We start from the raw sequence: 19,133 nt of genomic DNA on the forward strand, positions 1-19,133 counted from the left end.
GAATGTATCCACCTTTTCCAGCCCACCGGATCACCGGAAAGCTTAACTAATTTATGCAGGATAAGTCATCAACTGCCGAGCCGAGAAGTTCGTGACAAATCGAATTTACTGTAAATTCGTTCATCTCTAGGCATAATACTGTACATGTAATGCCACTGCTATAGACCACACTTCAATCAATCGCAGCTCTTCTTTATATTCTTTGGATTATGAAACTATTTTTTCAATGTTATCTTTAGGACATGAAGCTTATAATGGTTGGAATGTATACAGGCATTGGATTTGGTGGTGAATAAATAGATGGTGGAGTGAGTGTATTTCAGCAGACATAAATACCGTATTTTTCGCCCTATAGGTTGCACCGGCATATAAGACGCACCCAATTTTAAAGGTGCAAAATCTAGGAAAAAAAGATTCTGAACCCACCAGTGATCTTCAACCTGCGGACCTCCAGATGTTGCAAAACTACAACTCCCAGCATGCCCGGACAGCCGTTGGCTGTCCGGGCATGCTGGGAGTTGTAGTTTTGCAACATCTGGAGGTCCGCAGGTTGAAGACCACTGGTATAGAAGGTAGTACTCACGTGTCCCCGCTGCTCTGGGCCCATCACCGTTCGTCACCGCTGCCCTGGATGTCGCTCCATCGCTGTCGCCGCGTCCCCAATGCTCCGGACGTCTTCTTCCCCGGGATCCACGCTCTCCGTCGCCGTCATCACGTCGCTACGCACACCGCTCCTATTGGACGACGAGACGGCGTGCGCGACGACGTGATGACGTCAAAGGAGAGCTCCGGCCATGCAGGGGATCCCGGCACAGAGCAGACAATGAGGAGGCAGGTAAGGTCCCTCCCGGTGTCCTGTAAGCTGTTCGGGACGCCGCGATTTCACCGCGGTGGTCCCGAACAGCTGGGTTAGTGTCACTTTCGCTCCAGACGCGGCGGTCAGCTTTGATCGCCGAGTCTGAAGGGTTAATACAGGGCATCACCGCGATCGGTGATGTCCTGTGTTAGCCGCGGGTCCAGGCCGTTGATGGCCGCAGGGACCGCCACGATAGGACAGGGTTTTAATGTGTATTTGCCGTATAAGACGCACCAACTTTTCCCCCCCAGTTTTGGGGAAGAAAACGTGCGTCTTATACAGCGAAAAATACTGTATGGTCTAAAGTGGTGGGAGAGATATGGACTGTTTGAGGGTGGATAGCTGTTAATGGATCTAGCTAGGGTCACGCATACATCAAAGGGAGCATTTTGGAGAGTCTTAAAGGGGTATTCCAGGCAAAACCTTTTTTATATATATCAACTGGCTCCGGAAAGTTAAACAGATTTGTAAATTACTTCTATTAAAAAATCTTAATCCTTCCAATAGGTATTAGCTTCTGAAGTTTTCTGTCTAACTGCTCAATGATTATGTTGCATCCCGGGAGCTGTGCATGATGGGAAAATATCCCCATAGGAACTGCACAGCTCCCGGGACATGAGTCATCAGAGAGCAGTTAGACAGAAAACAACTCAACTTCAGAAGCTAATAACTATTGGAAGGATTAAGATTTTTTAATAGAAGTAATTTGCAAAGCTGTTTAACTTTCCGGAGCCAGTTGATATATAAAAAAAAAGTTTTGGCCTGGAATACCCCTTTAAACAGGGCCAGCCACAGAAGTGCGTAACCTGTGTGGTTGTACATAATGCATAGGCTGCAGCTGCTGAGTGCATTCCAAAGTTGGCCGTGTGTCCAGGGCTTGTGACAACCAGAAATCATTTATTTTGGTATGTGGCACCATAGTGTATGGGGCTTATAATGTATGGTTAGTTATATGACTGTACACTATATGGGGGAACTAACAGAGGGTACCCCACAGGGCATCATCCAATGCAAGGACTGCCCTGGTATTATGCATTAAAAAGCATTATATGAAATGTAGCATATGTCTTTATATAGTGGGGTGGCTTTTCTCTTATTGTATGGTTTTGTCCCTTAACAGAAAGAACTAGAGATCACAGGAACCTTTAAGCAACGCAAAGTGGAGCTGGTAAAACAAGGATTCGATCCGGCTAATATTCATGATCCCCTGTATTTTCTGGACGAGAGAGAGAAGAAATATGTCCCCATGACCCAGACTATTTATGAAGATATAAAAAATAAAAAACTCAAACTGTGAGACTATGAACAACTGGAAAGCTTTGGTTACTCTGGGTGTTAACACTGTGGTTAGATAACTTAATATGCAAAAAGAGACTGGTAATGTAAGGATATATTTGTACTTTAAGAGGGTTTCTTAGTAACAACATTAACTCCATCAGGACCATATTTAGAGCCCCACAGGGGCCAATTTGTGAGCTGTGACCCTCTGAACTGGTTACAAAAATAAACAACATGAGCGGAGTGTGTTGTAATACAGCTGCAATACTCAGCACTGCTCATTTAGAGCAATATCTGTAACACATTACAAAATATGATCCTGCTTGCCCTTTAAAAGAAAGCTAGAGAAACAAAGACAAGATGACATTATGGTCTAATGTTATGGAATAAACGTGTGCAGGAATGACATGACTGATGTCTATATGTGTGTTCTATGCAGGCTGGTTATTTGCCATAATTTCAGGATAGCGCCCCCTTGACCCCATCCTGAAATCATGAAATCAAAATAAATCAAAAAGTAGGTTTAAAGGGTACCTCTCATCAAAAAAACGTTTGATATATTATAGATTAATGAATGCAGAATAACTTTACAATTGCATGTTATTAAAAAATATGCTTCTTTCTATTTAATTTTCCACTTTGAAGAAATGACCACTAGGGGTCTCCCTACCAGTCCTGGCAGCAAGCATTTCAGACTCATGCTGGAGTCCTAAACACTACGAGCTGCCAGTCTGCTTTGTTCACAAAGGAGAACACTCAGAGCTGCCAGCCTGCTTTGTTCACAGCCTGTTTGGCTGTGAACAAAGCAGGCTGGCAGCTCTGAGTGTTTAGGACTCCAGCATGAGTCAGAAATGCTTGCTGACAGGACTGATCGGGAAAAATACAATAGAAAGAAGCATATTTTTCATTAACATGCTATTGGAAAGTTATTCAACATTCATTAATCTAAAATATATCAAAAGTTTTATTTGATGAGAGGTACCCTTTAAAGACCATAAAAAGTGACAATGCTGGTGCTACTTCTAACTCTGACCCCCTCTCATCAGGACAAACAAAAAAAAATGGCAGATGGGGTAAAAAATGATCAAGCCTATAGCTACTGATGATAATGATCATTTAGTAACTTTCAATGAATACTTTGGCTTTATGAGTAGAGAGAATTATTAGTAACTTTTATTGCTGTTAAAACAATATTTCAAAGATTTTTTAACCAAAGAGTTAGAGCCCTTCACACGGATTGACAGTGCGGTTTAGGATGGATTACCCTGTACCTCTTCTGTTTTTTTTTGTTTGTTTGTTTGTTTTTTTATAAACCAAATGTTTACTGATGACTAAAGTAATTATTCAAAGAAGTGTATCATTTGTTTTTTTAACATTTATCTATAATAATATTAAGAATAATTTATAATAATGATAAATAATATTACTAAATAAATAAACTTCAACCATTGACATTGTTTCTTTCATTTCTACAACACATAATCCACTTGGTTGCCTTGGGTGAGGGGGCAGACATCATATCCTCTGATCTTATCATTGATGTCTGTCATCCACATACCTCCATCCAAGTGCAACATATCTAGATAAGTGCACATTTACCGTATTTTTCGTCATATAAGACGCACCTAATTTTGTAGGATAAAAATCTAGAAAATAAAGATTCTGAACCAAATACAATGTAAAGTATAGGACAGTGGTCTTCAACCTGCGGACCTCCAGATGTTGCAAAACTACAACTCCCAGCATGCCCGGACAGCCGTTGGCTGTCCGGGCATGCTGGGAGTTGTAGTTTTGCAACATCTGGAGGTCCGCAGGTTGAAGACCACTGGTATAGGAGGTAGTACTCACGTGTCCCCGCCGCTCCGGACCCGTCACCACTGCCCTGGATGTCGCCCTCCATCGCTGTCACCGTGTCCCCGTCGCTCCAGAATGTCTCTGCTGCCGAGTATCCTCGCTCACCGTCGCCGCCATCACGTCGCTACGCACGCCGATGCACGTGCGCGACGACGTGATGACAACGTGATGACGACTGAGAGCGCCGGCCATGCAGGGGATCCCGGCACGGAGCAAACACCGAGGAGCCAGGTAAGGTCCCTCCCGGTGTCCTGTAAGCTGTTCGGGACGCCGCGATTTCACCGCGGCGGTCCTGAACAGCCCGACTGAGCAGCCGGGCTAGTGTCACTTTCGCTTCAGACGCGGCGGTCAGCTTTGATCGCCACATCTGAAGGGTTAATACAGGGCATCACCGCGATCGGTGATGTCCTGTATTAGCTGCGGGTCCGGACCCTTGATGGCCGCAGGGACCGCCGCGATAGGTGTGTATTCGCCGTATAAGACGCACCAACTTTTCCCCAACTTTTTTTTGGGGGAAGAAAAAGTGCGTCTTATACGGCGAAAAATACAGTATATGTTGTACTTATACATGGATGTTGGGGTGTTTTTCTACACGTCTTCATTGATCTTGTTCACGTTTCTTTTCGTGTTGGGCCGATGTTTTGAGGGGTGCTGTTTGTTTGTTACAGTGGCATATGCATATGCACATTTATGCTGGTGGCTAATTTTGTGGTTTGGAGTGGCCCTGCACCTTGTAGAGGGCTCCATGATATCTGGCAGTCTTGGAAGGCCTTAGTTGGCTTATTTGAGCCAAATCCCACCATTACCCACCTTTTTAGGATGACCTCCTCCTAGGTTTAGAGCCTAGGCAGTAAGGGTGTGCCAAGTAGAGTTAGGCCCTATTTATCTATTGTATTGGTTATAAATTGATATAGCCTGGCCCAGGACCAGCCTAATGTTGTGCATTGAATTTGTACAGGTGACTCTTTTGGAATTATTTTTGATATACCTGTCTGCTTGTGTTTTAATTGTAATAGTAAAAGTTAAATGTTAGCGTGGTGTTTTTCTGAATTGCTTTTTTGACTGAACAAGCAAACAGATATCTGGTGTTCTGTGAGAAGATTTTACCAGCTATCCACAGGCCGGAATTTTACAGCATCTTCTGTAGCTAAATGTGGACAATCTGCTTGTCCCTTAATGCAAAACCAGTAACTTGAAGCTAAAGGGTCCCAATAAGAAATCTGAAAGGGCCCTATTACACAGGGGAATTCTGGTCAGAACAGGCCGGCATTACCCTATGTAATCGGGCTAACAAGTAGGCTTTTTCGTCAGCTGATTAGGCTGTTTTGACCTGTCAATCATTGCACATCTCCTCCTTTAATAGGGTATATACGGATGATGGGTGATTGATCGTTCATGTGACCCTCCCTATCTGACGCTTGAGTCATTTAAAGGCCTTGTAAACAAGCATGGACCTACAAGATCGGTTCTCATTACGGTGTGTGTTTGGGCCAGAACAATGCTCCACACTTTCCATATGCTATTTCTACTGGTATCCTTTTATGTGACAGTGGGGCCTTGACCCAATCGCTACCTGAAAATGACAAAAAAATAAATAAGGCTAATCAGTAATATAATACAGGAACTCAGAATCCACATTTTTCAAACTTTTTTCTAATCATTAGTTTTAAAAAAGTATTGAAAAAAAATTAAGTCTTATAATCAAATTGCTACAAAGACCTAATGATAAAGCTCAATGAAATAAACAACAATCTATACAAGAGCTGCATAGACTGAACAATAATAAATATAAAAGACATGGCAAGTCAAGACAAAAATATTCATCATGAAGACCAGAACTTACTCTGGGGGGGGGGGTTCCAATCCAAACTATAACACACACACACTTTATATATATATATATATATATATATATATATATATATATATATATATATATATATATATATTCTGCAACCCTGAGTACAGTATAAATCAAGTATAAAAGCCCCCTCTAGTGAACAGAATAGACATTGCTCATTGTAATAGGTCCTTGGGAACTGGAGCTCCGTCCTTACTGTGCATTTTTTTCTTTTTAACAAAGCATTACTGATCCTCCAGAGAACGTTTAAGGTCCCACAGGAGTTAATTTATTCAAGGTTTGTTCGCTGGGCACCAGGGATTCAGTTTACCGAAACAAACATACAGTACATGTGTAAAAGCACAATTATATTCACCAAATTAAAGGCAGACCTAAATTTAGCATGCCCAGGTCATCATTGGGGAAAAACGCTGCTCGGGAAGGTGGAGGTTGAAGCTGTTATTTTAAGACCACAATAAAAGAATAGACAAAAAGCAGGAAAGGTGCAGCATCCAAGAAAAGGTAGGTATTCTACTCCTCCACAAGTGCATTGTTCTGGCTCACACTGCCTTTATAGTGATCCTTGTATGTGGTGCCGAAGTACAATCAGTATCTACATCAGTGTTTGCAAAACTATAACTCCCAGCTAAATCAGCTGGTTGCAAAACTATAACTCCCAGCTAAATCAGTTGGTTGCAAAACTATAACTCCCAGCATGCCCAGACAGCAAATCTGTTGACCACAGTGCTCTCTGCTGACACCTCTGTCCAGATCAGGAACTGTCCAGAGTACAAGCAAATTCCCAGAGCAAACCTCTCCTGCTCTGGACAGTTCCTGATTTGGACAGAGGTGTCAGCAGAGAGCACTGTGGTCAGACAGAAAAGAGATTCAAAAAGAAAATAACTTCCTGTGGAGCATAAAGCAGCTGATAAGTACTGGAAGGATTAAGATTTTTAAACAGAAGTAATTTACAAATCTGTTTATTTTTCTTGCATCAGTTGATTTATAAAAAAAAAAAAAAACACTTTCTACTGGAGTACCCCTTTAACCCCTTGGGGACGGAGCCCATTATGACCCTAAGGACGGGAGCATTTTTTGCAAATCTGACCACTGTCACTTTAAGCATTAATAACTCTGGAATGCTTTTACTTATAAATTTGATTCCTAGATTGTTTTTTCGTGACATATTCTACTTTATGTTAGTGGTAAATTTTCGGCGATACTTGCATCCTTTCTAGGTGAAAAATGCAAAAATTTCATGAAAAAATTGAAAATTTAGCATTTTTCTAACTTTGAAGCTCTCTACTTATAAGGAATATGGATATTCCAAATAAATTATATATTGATTCACATATACAATATGTCTACTTTATATTTGCATCATAAAATTGATGAGTTTTTACTTTTGGAAGACATCAGAGGGCTTCAAAGTTCAGCAGCAATTTTCCAATTTTTCGCTAAATTTTCAAAATCGGAATTTTTCAGGGACCAGTTCAGGTTTGAAGTGGATTTGAAGGGTCTTCTGGTTAGAAATACCCCATTATAAAAACTGCACCCCTCCAAAGTATTCAAAATGACAATCAGTAAGTGTGTTAACCCTTTAGGTGTTTCACAGGAATAGCAGCAAAGTGAAGGAGAAAATTCAAAATCTTCATTTTTTTACACTGGCATGTTCTTGTAGACCCAGTTTTTGAATTTTTACAAGGGGTAAAAGGAAAAAAATCCTCTCAAAATTTGTAACCCAATTTCTCTCGAGTAAGAAAATACCTCATATGTGTATGTCAAGTGTTCGGCAGGCGCAGTAGAGGGCTCAGAAGCGAAGGAGCAACAATGGGATTTAGGAGAGTGAGTTTTTCTGAAATGGTTTTTGGGGGGCATGTCCCATTTAGGAAGCCCCTATGGTGCCAGGACAGCAAAAAAAACCACATCGCACACTATTATGGAAACGACACCCCTCAAGGAACGTAACAAGGGGTACGGTGAGCCTAAACACCCCACAGGTGTTTGGCAACTTTTTGTTAAAATTTCCACTAAAATGCTGGTTTTTCCCCAAATTTTACTTTTTTACAAAGGGTAATAGGAGAAAATGCCCCCCAAAATTTGTAACCCCATTTCTTCTGAGTATGGAAATACCCCATATGTGGACGTCAAGTGCACTGCGAGCGAACTACAATGCTCAGAAGAGAAGGAGCTTTTAGAGAGATAATTTGTTTGGAATGGAAGTCAGGGGCCATGTGCATTTACAAAGCCCCCCGTGGTGCCAGAACAGTGGACCCCCCCACATGTGACCCTATTTTGGAAACTACACCCCTCACGGAATGTAATAAGGTGTACAGTGAGCATTTACACCCCACTGGCGTTTGACAGATCTTTGGAACAGTGGGCTGTGCAAACAACATTCCGTGAGGGGTGTAGTTTCCAAAATGGGGTCACATGTGGGTATTTCTTTTTTTGCATTTATGTCAGAACCGCTGTAAAATCATCCCCCCCTGTGCAAATCACCAATTTAGGCCTCAAATGTACATAGTGCGCTCTCACTACTGAGCCTTGTTGTGCGCCCGCAGAGCATTTTACGCCCACATATGGGGTATTTCCGTACTCAGGAGAAATTGCGTTACAAATTTTGGGGGGCTTTTTTTTCCTTTTATCTCTTGTGAAAATAAAAAGTAAAGGGCAACACCAGCATGTTAGTGTAAAATTTTTTTTTTTTTTACACCAACAGGTTGGTGTAGACCCCAACTTTTCCTTTTCATAAGGGGTAAAAGGAGAAAAAGCCCCCAAAATTTGTAGTGCAATTTCTCCCGAGTACGGAGATACCCCATATGTGGCCCTAAACTGTTTCCTTGAAATACGACAGGGCTCCGAAGTGAGAGAGCGCCATGCGCATTTGAGGACTTAATTAGGGATTGCATAGGGGTGGACATAGGGGTATTCTACGCCAGTGATTCCCAAACAGGGTGCCTCCAGCTGTTGCTAAACTCCCAGCATGCCTGGACAATCAGTGGCTGTTCGGAAATGCTGGGAGTTGTTGTTTTGCAACAGCTGGAGGCTCCGTTTTGGAAACACTGCCATACAATACGTTTTTAATTTTTATTGGGCGGGACAGTGTAAGGGGGTATATATTTAGTGTTTTACTCTTTATTAGGTGTTAGTGTAGTGTAGTGTTTTTGGGGTACAGTCACACTGGCGGGTTACGGTGAGTTTCCCGCTAGGAATTTGCGCTGCGGCGAAAAATTTGCCGCAGCTCATACTTGAAGCAGGAAACTTGCTGTAAACCCGCCCGTGTGAATGCACCCTGTACGTTCACATGGGGGGGGGCAAACCTCCAGCTGTTTCAAAACTACAACTCCCAGCATGCACGGTCTGTCAGTACATGCTGGGAGTTGTAGTTTTGCAACAGCTGGAGGCACACTGGTTGGAAAACCTTCAGTTAGGTTCTGTTACCTAACTCAGTATTTTCCAACCAGTGAGCCTCCAGCTGTTGCAAAACTACAACTCCCAGCATGCACGGTCTGTCAATACATGCTGGGAGTTGTAGTTTTGCAACAGCTGGAGGAACACTGGTTGGAAAACCTTCAGTTAGGTTCTGTTACCTAACTCAGTATTTTCCAACCAGTGAGCCTCCAGCTGTTGCAAAACTACAACTCCCAGCATGCACGATCTGTCAGTACATGCTGGGAGTTGTAGTTTTGAAACAGCTGGAGGCACACTGGTTGGAAAATACTGAGTTGGGTTCTGTTACCTAACTCAGTATTTTCCAACCAGTGTGCCTCCAGCTGTTGCAAAAGTACAATTCCCAGCATGTCTGATCACAGAAGGGCATTCTGGGAGATGTAGTTATGCAACAGCTGGAGGTACGCAACTACAACTCCCAGCATGCCGAGACAGCTGTTTGCTGTGTGGGCATGCTGGAATTTGTAGTTTTGCAACATCTGGAGTGCTACAATTTAGAGACCACTGAACAGTGATCTCCAAACTGTGGACCTCCAGATGTTGCAAAACTACAACTCCCAGCATGCCCAGACAGCAAACAGCTGTGTGGGCATGCTAGGAGTTGTAGTTTTGCAAGATCTAGAGGGCAGTATAGAGATCACTGTGCAGTGGTCTCTAAACTGCAGACCTCCAGCTGTTGTAAAACTACAAATTCCAGCATGCCCACACAGCAAACAGCTGTCTGGGCATGCTGGGAGTTGTAGTTTTGCAACATCTGGAGGGCTACAGTCTAGAGACCACTATAGTGGTCTCAGACTGTAGCCCTCTAGATGTTGCTAGGCAACTACTCACCGGCTTCCGTCGCATCCGGGAGCCGTCCTCTTCTGCCGCACGCCGCCGCAGATCTCCGTCGCCGCCGCCGATCCCCGTCGCTCCGCTGCCTCCGGAGGGGTAAGTGGACTCCGGCGCCGGTCCCTGTCGGTTTCCCCGTTCTGCCCCGCCTATTGTGGGTGGGCAGGACGGGGAAAACGAAAGTAAACCCCTCCGCCCCAGATCTGCTATTGGTGGTCGCGTCTAGACCACCAATAGCAGAGATAGGAGGGGTGGCAACTCTGCCACCTCACTCCTATCGCTTTAGGGGGATCGTGGGTGTCTTAGACACCCGCGATCCCCCTTCTATTCCGGGTCACCGGGTAACCATAGACCCGTAATGACCCGGAATCGGCGCAAATCGCAAGTGTGAATTCACTTGCGATTTGCGCCGATCGCCGACAGGGTCTAATGACCCCCCAGGGCATTTGCACGGGGTGCCTGCTGATAGATATCAGCAGTCACCCCGGCCCGGTCCCCGCCCAGCGCGCGGCGGGGGTCGAAATTCCCACGGGCGTATGGATACGCCCTTCGTCCTTAAGTAACAGGACGCAAGGGCGTATGCATACGCCCTTCGTCCCCAACAGGTTAATGTGCTATTTGTGGGTTGCCTACTACATTGATTCTTTTTTCCTCCAACATATGGATGTTCTCATGCAGTCTACATTTCCCATTATGTCTCTTTGCAGAGACAGAGAGGGAAGGACTTCATTGTATTCCACTACCTGAGCGCCGAGTCCCATCTAAGTGATAGATCAGAGACATACAACTTCAGTCTCCTAACTCACACTGCAGAGTCTTGGTGTAAGAAAAAGTAAAGATAAGTTGCACTCACCACATTTGTAGTTGCAAAAATTCAGTTCATCTTTATTGAAGAAGCACGTAGCAGAAGCAGTGCGGAAGGAAGGGAAGGATTACAGACACCAGCTGACTGGGTGCGACTGGCCATTTCGCAGTAGCTACTGCTTGATCACGGTGTCTGTGACTTTTCCCTTCTTCCGCAATGCTTCCGGTACGTGCTTTTCAATAAAGATTAACTGAATGTTTGCAACTGCATTTGTGGTGAGTGCAACAAATAATTTTTACTTTTTCTTACATATTGCAAGCCTGCTAATTGTTCTGTATACAGGAGCACCACCACTGTTATTCCGCTAGCACAGTTCTCCTGCATCCAGAATCTCAAAGTTGCCACTGGGTTACATCAGTAGGGCCTTTCTTTCTTTCTACACTGAGTCTTAGTGTATTCCTATGTAATTTATGTGTTTATTTATCTAGCCAGGTAGGTTAGCTGATAGGTCCCGCACCATCTGAGAAACCTTGGCGTTGGTGTGCGGGCTCAAGTGTGTCCTTCATATGAGGATATACTGGCTAATATCTAAATTTTACATGAGTTTTGAGGGTTAGCTAATGTCATTGTATACATCTACCACAGGAGTGAAACCATATTGTTATCCATAGGTTCAGGTCCTCCACTCCAACGTAGGTGCACAACTGCACTTGGGGTTGAGCACCTTGTATCACGTCAATGTAATTGTTTGTTTATATTCCTATGTAATTCAGCTTTAGCCTTTTAGGTTTCTCCCTGTTAGCTCTTACGAGCAGTGTGAAGTTGTATCTCATTGGACACATAAAGATCTGCGTACAGCAGATAGCAGAGACATGCAAAGAGAGTCGAGAGTCTTCTTACCCTGCAGCTTATCACTGTGTGGACACAGATTGTTTCTTCAGTGACTCTGTGCAATGGAGACACACAGGAGGGTAGAACTTGGTGGGGATGGGAGGTATCTGAGAGCTACCAGCAGAGATGTGCTAAGTGATGATGTTATTCTATACTTGACATGAAATCATCCAAAAAGGAGAAACTGGCATCTTGTCTACACAATAAAGCATATCATTTATTGGTGGTCTAAGTGGGGATCACATGACCCAATCACAATAATAAAAGAGATCAAAATGTTTGGATACAACTGAGCTGGGATGAAAAAAAAATTACACTGCAGGAATATCCATAACTCTTAAATAGCATCACCCATCTATAAAGGGTAAACAGCATTGGAATCAGCATAACCCACTTTCTTAAGCTGCCTTAGCAAGTTAGCATGGGTGGCGCTGAACTTACAGTAAATTCGATTTGTCACGAACTTCTCTGCTCGGTAGTTGATGACTTATCCTGCATAAATTAGTTCAGCTTTCAGGTGCTCCGGTGGCCTGGAAAAGGTGGATACAGTCCTAGGAAAGAGTCTCCTAGGACTGTATCCACCTTTTCCAGCCCACGGGAGCACCTGAAAGCTGAACTAATTTATGCAGGATAAAGTCAGCAACTGCCGAGTCGAGAAGTTCGTGACAAATCAAATTTACTGTAAGTCCGCTCATCTCTAACTGCCACCACAGGAAAAATGATTGACATTTTTTTTTTTATGTTTGGCCATGTTGAGTCCTCCAGGGTTCAAGACATTATCAACCAGTCTAAAGTAGTCTATTATTTGACAGCATAAAATAACAACAAATAAAACCAGGTTTAGACTTGCATCATAGAAAGTGTTTATTCAGAAATGAGAGTTCAATCTGGTTATTGAAACACAAAAAGAAAATCTAGATCTGTGTCAATTGACATGATATAAACATATTGATTCCATTGGTTTTTGGTGAGCATAGAGGCAAGCTGGAATATGCCTTAAAGGGGTACTATAGACTTGCATTGTGGGGAGGGGTGTGACATCATGATACTCCGTCCCCTGCACCACCTTGGTCCTTGCTTTGTGCAGCTGAAAAAAGGGGGTGCTGCAGGAGAGATCGCGGGGGGTCCCCAGCGGCTGGATCCCCGCAATTTAACATCTTATCCCTTATGCTTTTGATAGGGGAAAAGATGTTTAGCGCCGGAGTACCCCTTTAAACTCTTGTGCAATTGAGAGCAATTATTAAATATATAAGTGATAATCCCCTATTATTAAAAGGTACCTGTCATTAGTAATAAAAGTGTATAGATTTATTAGAATTACTTTTCTAATATACTTAAATATATTTTTTGTTTATTCTATGTGTTAAATTAACTATTGATAGTCTGGCTTCCTTCTGGTTCTGCCTGCCGTCCTGCTTGCAGATTGTCTCCTGCAGCAGCCTGGCAGAATCAAAAGTCAGGAAATGCAGGTGGGACCTCAGCTCAGCACAGTGTATAGAGCTGAATATTCCAGCTCCTTTCCCTTTGAGCAGAGTTAGACTATAGAGCTGTGATGCCTTCAGTGCATAGTGCTTAAAGGGTTACTCCGCTACCCAGCATCTGGAACATTGAGTTCCAAACGCTTTGTGCTGGCTTCCATGTTCACACCCGCCCCCTCGTGATGTCATGGCCTGCCCCCTCAATGAAAGTTTATGGGAAGGGGCGCGATGGCCGTCATGCCCCCTCCCATAGACTTGCTTTGACGGGGGAGCACTAGGGGGCGGGCGTGAACACAGAAGCCCCCACACAGCGTTCAAACTCAATGTTCCGGGCGCTGGGTAGCAGAGTAACCCTTTAATATTGTGCTGAATATTTCTACTCCCTCTGCAAGCTGCTGGGCAGAGCTGACACTCTGTAGAGTTCAGTGCAGAGAGCTCACACTGAACTGCTCTCAGCTGTATGCAGCAGAGCGAGGAAGGAAGTTCTCCCGTGTATGGCTTTAGATTATGTCACGCCTATTGGGGAAGCCCCTTCCCAGTCTGTGGAGCTCACTGAGACTGAGTAGAAGATACAGAACAATATCAAGGTAGAAAACTAAAAAATAATAAAAATAAAGACAGGAGTGGTTTATCATGATGGGGATATAGAAATATTAATACATAGATTAAATGATGTCTCACTAAGAAATTAGATTGCATATCCGTTATTGTTGCTTGTGACATGTGCAGTTATGTATCATATACCACAATGCTGAAATGTATTCCTATGCTGGGAACACAGCTAACTGGTATACTAAACTGGAAATGTCACTTTCTCACAGCATATGCAGTCATTGTATGGACTGAACCAGCATTATAATCTGCTACGTAATCATGCAAGAAATAAGTGTACTTGGTGAGTTGCCGGATTTTCCTTTATTTCTTGCATGATTACGAAGTTCTCACAGCTAAGACAACCAGAGCACCACCACACACCCGCATCTAGCAGAATATATCTACCCCCACCTGTCTCCGAATACCCTCGTAGTGCCAGACTGCTTAGCACACATTATAATCTGCTACATGGGTGAACTTGGTTTCACGTCACCTATTTTACATATATCATTATAATATAATACTGGGTTAGTCCAAACAATTTGGCTGCTTGTGTAGCTGTCGAGTAGATCACACTATCGCTTGGAGCGGGCAGCAGGGCAGTTTAAGCCCACACTGGATGCTGATTTCTGGGAAGCTGGGCACGCTATAAAACTTGATTAATTTCCGGAAGGCATTTTTCTCTAGAATCATAACTTTTCCTGGGAGCTTGGAGAGTATGCTGCCATCTTTCTGTAGTTCAAATTGCGGCACCATCTTTTCCACAATTGCTTCCCTATTATGTGCAGGAACACTGTTACAACTAAGAGAGCGGGCATTCTTCTTCCTGTCTTGGGTAGACCAGTATCGATATAAAGAAGTTGCTGGTCTATGTTTGCTAGCCATAGGCACCTTCTCAGGGAAGCAGTCCTCAAAGGGATCCAAGTTATCTTCAGATATCTGCTCAACCCAATCTTTAGGGCTGAAATCCGCATGCTTGGGTTGTACAGTGATTTTCTGGAAGGTGTCTTCCTTTTCTTCAACTTCCATGGTTTGAGGATTTAGTAATTTATTGCAGTCGTTGGATATGGCACTGTGATGCAGATTGGTGACATTTATTGCAGCTTCTCTGATAAGGTTCCAGTCTCGCTGAATGTCTTCCCTTGTGGTGAACTGAGAAGTGACAGTGAAACGAATGATAAACTTGTCATGGATAATGGCTGGAACGAGAAACATGCTCCCAGATCTGGTCAGTTCTAACAGTACTTGTTCTGTCAGAATGTTTGGACCCTAGTTTTAAGAAGAGAGAACATGTAGTTAGTGTAAGATCATAGGGGATGTCCACTATGGTCTGTAAGTAGGAAACTGTAAAAAGGCCATAAACAATGCAATAAAAAGTCGGGTTTGCTTACATGTACACTAGGAACTATGTAGATTAACAGCATAGTCAATTATTTGACAGCATAAAAGAACAACAAATAAAACCCAGTTAAGACTTGCATCATAGGAACTGTTTATTTGGAAATAAGAGTTTATTCTGGTTATTTACACCCAAACACGAAATGTGGATCTGTCTCCCTTAACCTAATATAAACATATTGGGGGAGATTTATCAAAACCTGTCCAGAGGAAAAGTTGCTGAGTTTCCCATAACAACCAATGTGATCGCTTCTTTCATTTTTCAGAGACCTTTTCAGAAATGAAAGAAGCGATCTGATTGGTTGCTATGGGCAACTCAGCAACTTTTCCTCTGGATATTGGGGGAGATTTATCAAAACCTGTGTAGAGGAAAAGTTGCTGAGTTGCCCATAGCAACCAATCAGATCGCTACTTTCACTTTTAAAAAGGCCTCTGCAAAATGAAAGAAGCGATCTGATTGGTTGCTATGGGTAACTCAGCAACTTTTCCTCTGGACAGGTTTTGATATATCGCCCACATTGATTCCATTGGTTGTTGTTTAGCCTAGAGGCAAGTTGGGATACGCCATAAACTCTTGTGAAATTGTAATCCATTATTACAGATATAAGTGATTTTCGGCTAATTTAATAGTCCTGGTCACACATAACTTTTGCCAAGGCAGTCCTGGTCACACATAACTTTTGCCAAGGCTCTTTTACCTCCTACACAAAAGCTTTCAATTAAAGGGGTACTCCGGCCCTGAGACATGTTATCCCCTATCCTTTGGATAGGGGATAAGATGTCTCAGGGCCGGAGTACCCCTTTAACAGCCCTCTGTTCTATTTGATCAGGGAGATAATTCAAGGTACATTAAATGGAGTAAGAAACTGCACACTATCCTGCTGTTTTCTATTGAGGCCTTGGACATGCAGACACTGGCACTACGGGGCATGAGCTGGGTGTCAATACATGCGATATCTTAAATAGGAATGTTGTACAATTCATGAATCTCTAGAGACTATACTGCGCAAAGTGTAAGGCAAATGTTCCAAAACCAATGGTAAAATGCAGTATATAACTAGAAAAGAAATGTCACCAGACACTTGATTACCTTTAGCCGGAAGACAACCAATCCAAGGTGTCTCTTTGCAGGGACTTCGAAAAGCTGGTCAGCTTTAACCAATGACTCAAAATTCTTGGCCATCTCTGTGCCCTGAAATACAGCACATGCAAAACATCCTATGCAGATTACTGTGTAGTTTTATTTTCTGCACTAAACTTATTAATGTTACTAGTGTTCTGCTGAATCCAGGCGGGAAGCTTTATAATAACGAAATGTTCTAGCACCATCTAGTGGTGTCTGTTAGAACTTGGACAGGACTAATAACACTATAAACACACACAGCAAATACAGTACTACATATACTGGTTACAAACTTTATAAAGGGTAAGAAAAAATTTACATTTTTAAGATACTAAATGTGTTACAAACAGTAAACATGCCCAGCAATTCAAGTGTAAAGTACAGCAGAAGTCCTCCGCCAATGCTCTATCTGCAACATGAAACCAGACACACTGGGTGCCAGTCACTTATGAAGTTAGTTTACATCCGTAATAAAATCAATCATATACTCACATGTCTGATGTGTGCCTGAAGATTTTTTATCCCAAATGATCGGATTACAAACCAAAGTTTTAGGGAGCGGAAACGACGGCTAAGTGGAATTTGCCAGTGCTACAATAATACAAATACAGAGTTAGCTTGCGTTCTCATAGAATAAACACAATACAATCCAGTTAAGGGCTTTAAAAGGGAACAAAGGTGAACTGTGCCCAGGAATGAACAAGTGGAAGTCAATTCATTCTCTATGGGTCCTCTGAGCATTGCCGAGCTCAGTAGAGATATGTTTTAATTGCGGAATAACCCCTTTTTCTTGATTGGCTCCATTGGGGGACACAGAAACCGTGGATATATCTTGCTGCCACTAGGAGGCTGACACTAGGCAACAAAGAAAAGTGGCCCCTCCCAGCAGGATATACCTGCCTACAGACTCTGAGCTATCAGTTTTAGCTTAGTGTCAGTAGGAGGCAGACACAGGTCTGGTGTTCTCTAGACCTAATTGTTTATTTTTCTTATATTTTAGTTTAGTGGCTATGTTTAGAATTTTTCCTCCCTTTTATTTTTCTCTTTTTAGGTGGGGGTCTCAGGAACACAGCGCTCACTGTTCCCCCATTTGCGAAGAAGAGGCACAGGCATCGAGTTATGCACTGTCAACCCCTTCTCACCACCAGTCAGTGCCTGGGGTTGTACCTTTGGTACCTCGTCTCACTGTTTCAGCCCGGCATGATGCAGGTGTATAATACCTGGCTGAAGACTTCATTAGGTAAGTTTTCCAAGGGCAAGGTGAGTATTCTTCTCCCCTTTTTTTTCAGGTATCTAGCCTTTCTCAGGATTCTCAACCTTTGTAGACCCCCTATTTGGAGCCCACTCCTTTTTAATCACTCTGGGGACAGTCTTCTGCTCGGCCATTCTGAATATTGGGGACAGAGACAGTGGTGCAGGATATTAGGGTGTTTTTCACATTATAAGGGGTATTTTTACAGCCCTCTCTCGGCGCCTGCACTATGCGCGGAGGTTCTGTTTTCTGTCGATGTTGGGATAGGCACTGCCCTCATAGGTCTCGCTCCTCTTCCCTGGCACCCCGAAAATGCCCCACTTCTAAGGACCGCTCTCCTGGTCGCCATCCTAGCTCTCCAGATCTGCGTACCAGGTCCGTTTTGCCTTCATACAAGGTGGCCTCCACCTTCTCCCACTCTCCTAGTGAGCTGGAAGATGAGGCTTCAGGTTCTGTTCTAATCCAGAGGACCGAGCCAGCACGTCCGACATGGTAGATGACTTGGTCTGTGCCATCAGGGACACTTTTCATCTAGAAGACCCTGGAACTTCGGACCCAGCTCCAGAAGTTTCTTTTCACCGCTCCTGTCCCTCGTCTAAGGTTTTCAGCTCTCGTACTGAATTTGGCACCTTACTGGAAACAGCATGGCAGCATCCTGACAAGCACTTTCAAGGGACTAAGAAGGTTCAGTCACAGTTTCCCTTTGCCCAGGAACCCATTGCGAGATGGACATCTCCACCGACCGTGGATCCTCTGGTTTCCCGCCTGTCAAAAGTGACTACTCTGTCCTTGGCGGATGCAACTTCCTTTAAGTACCCGGCAGACAAGAGGATTGAAAATCTGGCCAAATTCGCTTTTGAAGCAGCTGATTCATCTTTACTTCCTACCTTCGCTTCTGTTTGGGTGTCCAAAGCCAGTTCTGTCTGGGCTTCTCAACTCTGCCAGGGCATTACGTCCAGGGCCCCTTTGGAAGATTTGGCGGATCTTGCACTAAAACTCTCCAATGTGCTCTGCTTCTATGCAGTCTGCCCATTGTACAGCTTTTGCTACAGGTAATCTAGTGGCACTTCGTCACTCCATGTGGCTCAAGACCTGGGACACCGATGCCGCTTCCAAGAAATCTCTCACTGAGCTTTCTTTCACTGGGTCTCGACTTTTGGGAAACGCCTGGATCAAAAGTATTACCGTTGAATAAATGCCTCAGTACCAATTCCCGCAGGAAGTCGACCTCTTTTCAGTCCTATGGCTCAGATAGGGCAACCAGGCTTGTTTCTCCTGGAAATCGGATAACCATTCCAGCCGTTTCGCAGCCAAGTCTGGGGCAACCGCAAGCCTCCCTCCGACTGAGAAGACACCCCCACCCGAAGTTTCTTCTCGGGTGGGAGGTCATTTGTCTCTTTTCCGGGACGTTTGGTCTGCTCACATGCAGGACTCTTGGGTCCGAGAATTAGTTTCCAACAACTATCGGATCGAGTTTGCT

General features: G+C 43.6%; 2 protein-coding genes across 2 annotated transcripts in view; one reads left to right on the plus strand and one right to left on the minus strand.

Annotated features, from left to right (window-relative positions):
- SLC27A2 (solute carrier family 27 member 2) overlaps positions 1 to 2,705 on the plus strand; it is a 77,390-nt gene extending 74,685 nt beyond the window's left edge. The window contains exon 10 of the mRNA XM_056569272.1: positions 1,977 to 2,705. Within this exon, the coding sequence (XP_056425247.1) occupies positions 1,977 to 2,153 (177 nt within the window). The 3' untranslated portion in view covers positions 2,154 to 2,705. The remainder of the gene's footprint in view (positions 1 to 1,976) is intronic.
- Positions 2,706 to 12,662: 9,957 nt separating this feature from the next.
- The window catches only part of HDC (histidine decarboxylase), a 32,089-nt gene continuing 25,618 nt past the window's right edge, over positions 12,663 to 19,133 (minus strand). The window contains exons 10-12 of the mRNA XM_056569273.1: positions 16,894 to 16,992; positions 16,369 to 16,470; positions 12,663 to 15,149 (exon numbers count right to left, since the gene is read on the minus strand). Of these exons, the coding sequence (XP_056425248.1) occupies positions 14,451 to 15,149; positions 16,369 to 16,470; positions 16,894 to 16,992 (900 nt within the window). The 3' untranslated portion in view covers positions 12,663 to 14,450. The remainder of the gene's footprint in view (positions 15,150 to 16,368; positions 16,471 to 16,893; positions 16,993 to 19,133) is intronic.

This window comes from Hyla sarda, chromosome 4 (genome assembly GCF_029499605.1).
Source record: "Hyla sarda isolate aHylSar1 chromosome 4, aHylSar1.hap1, whole genome shotgun sequence".
Classification (NCBI taxonomy): Eukaryota; Metazoa; Chordata; class Amphibia; order Anura; family Hylidae; genus Hyla; species Hyla sarda.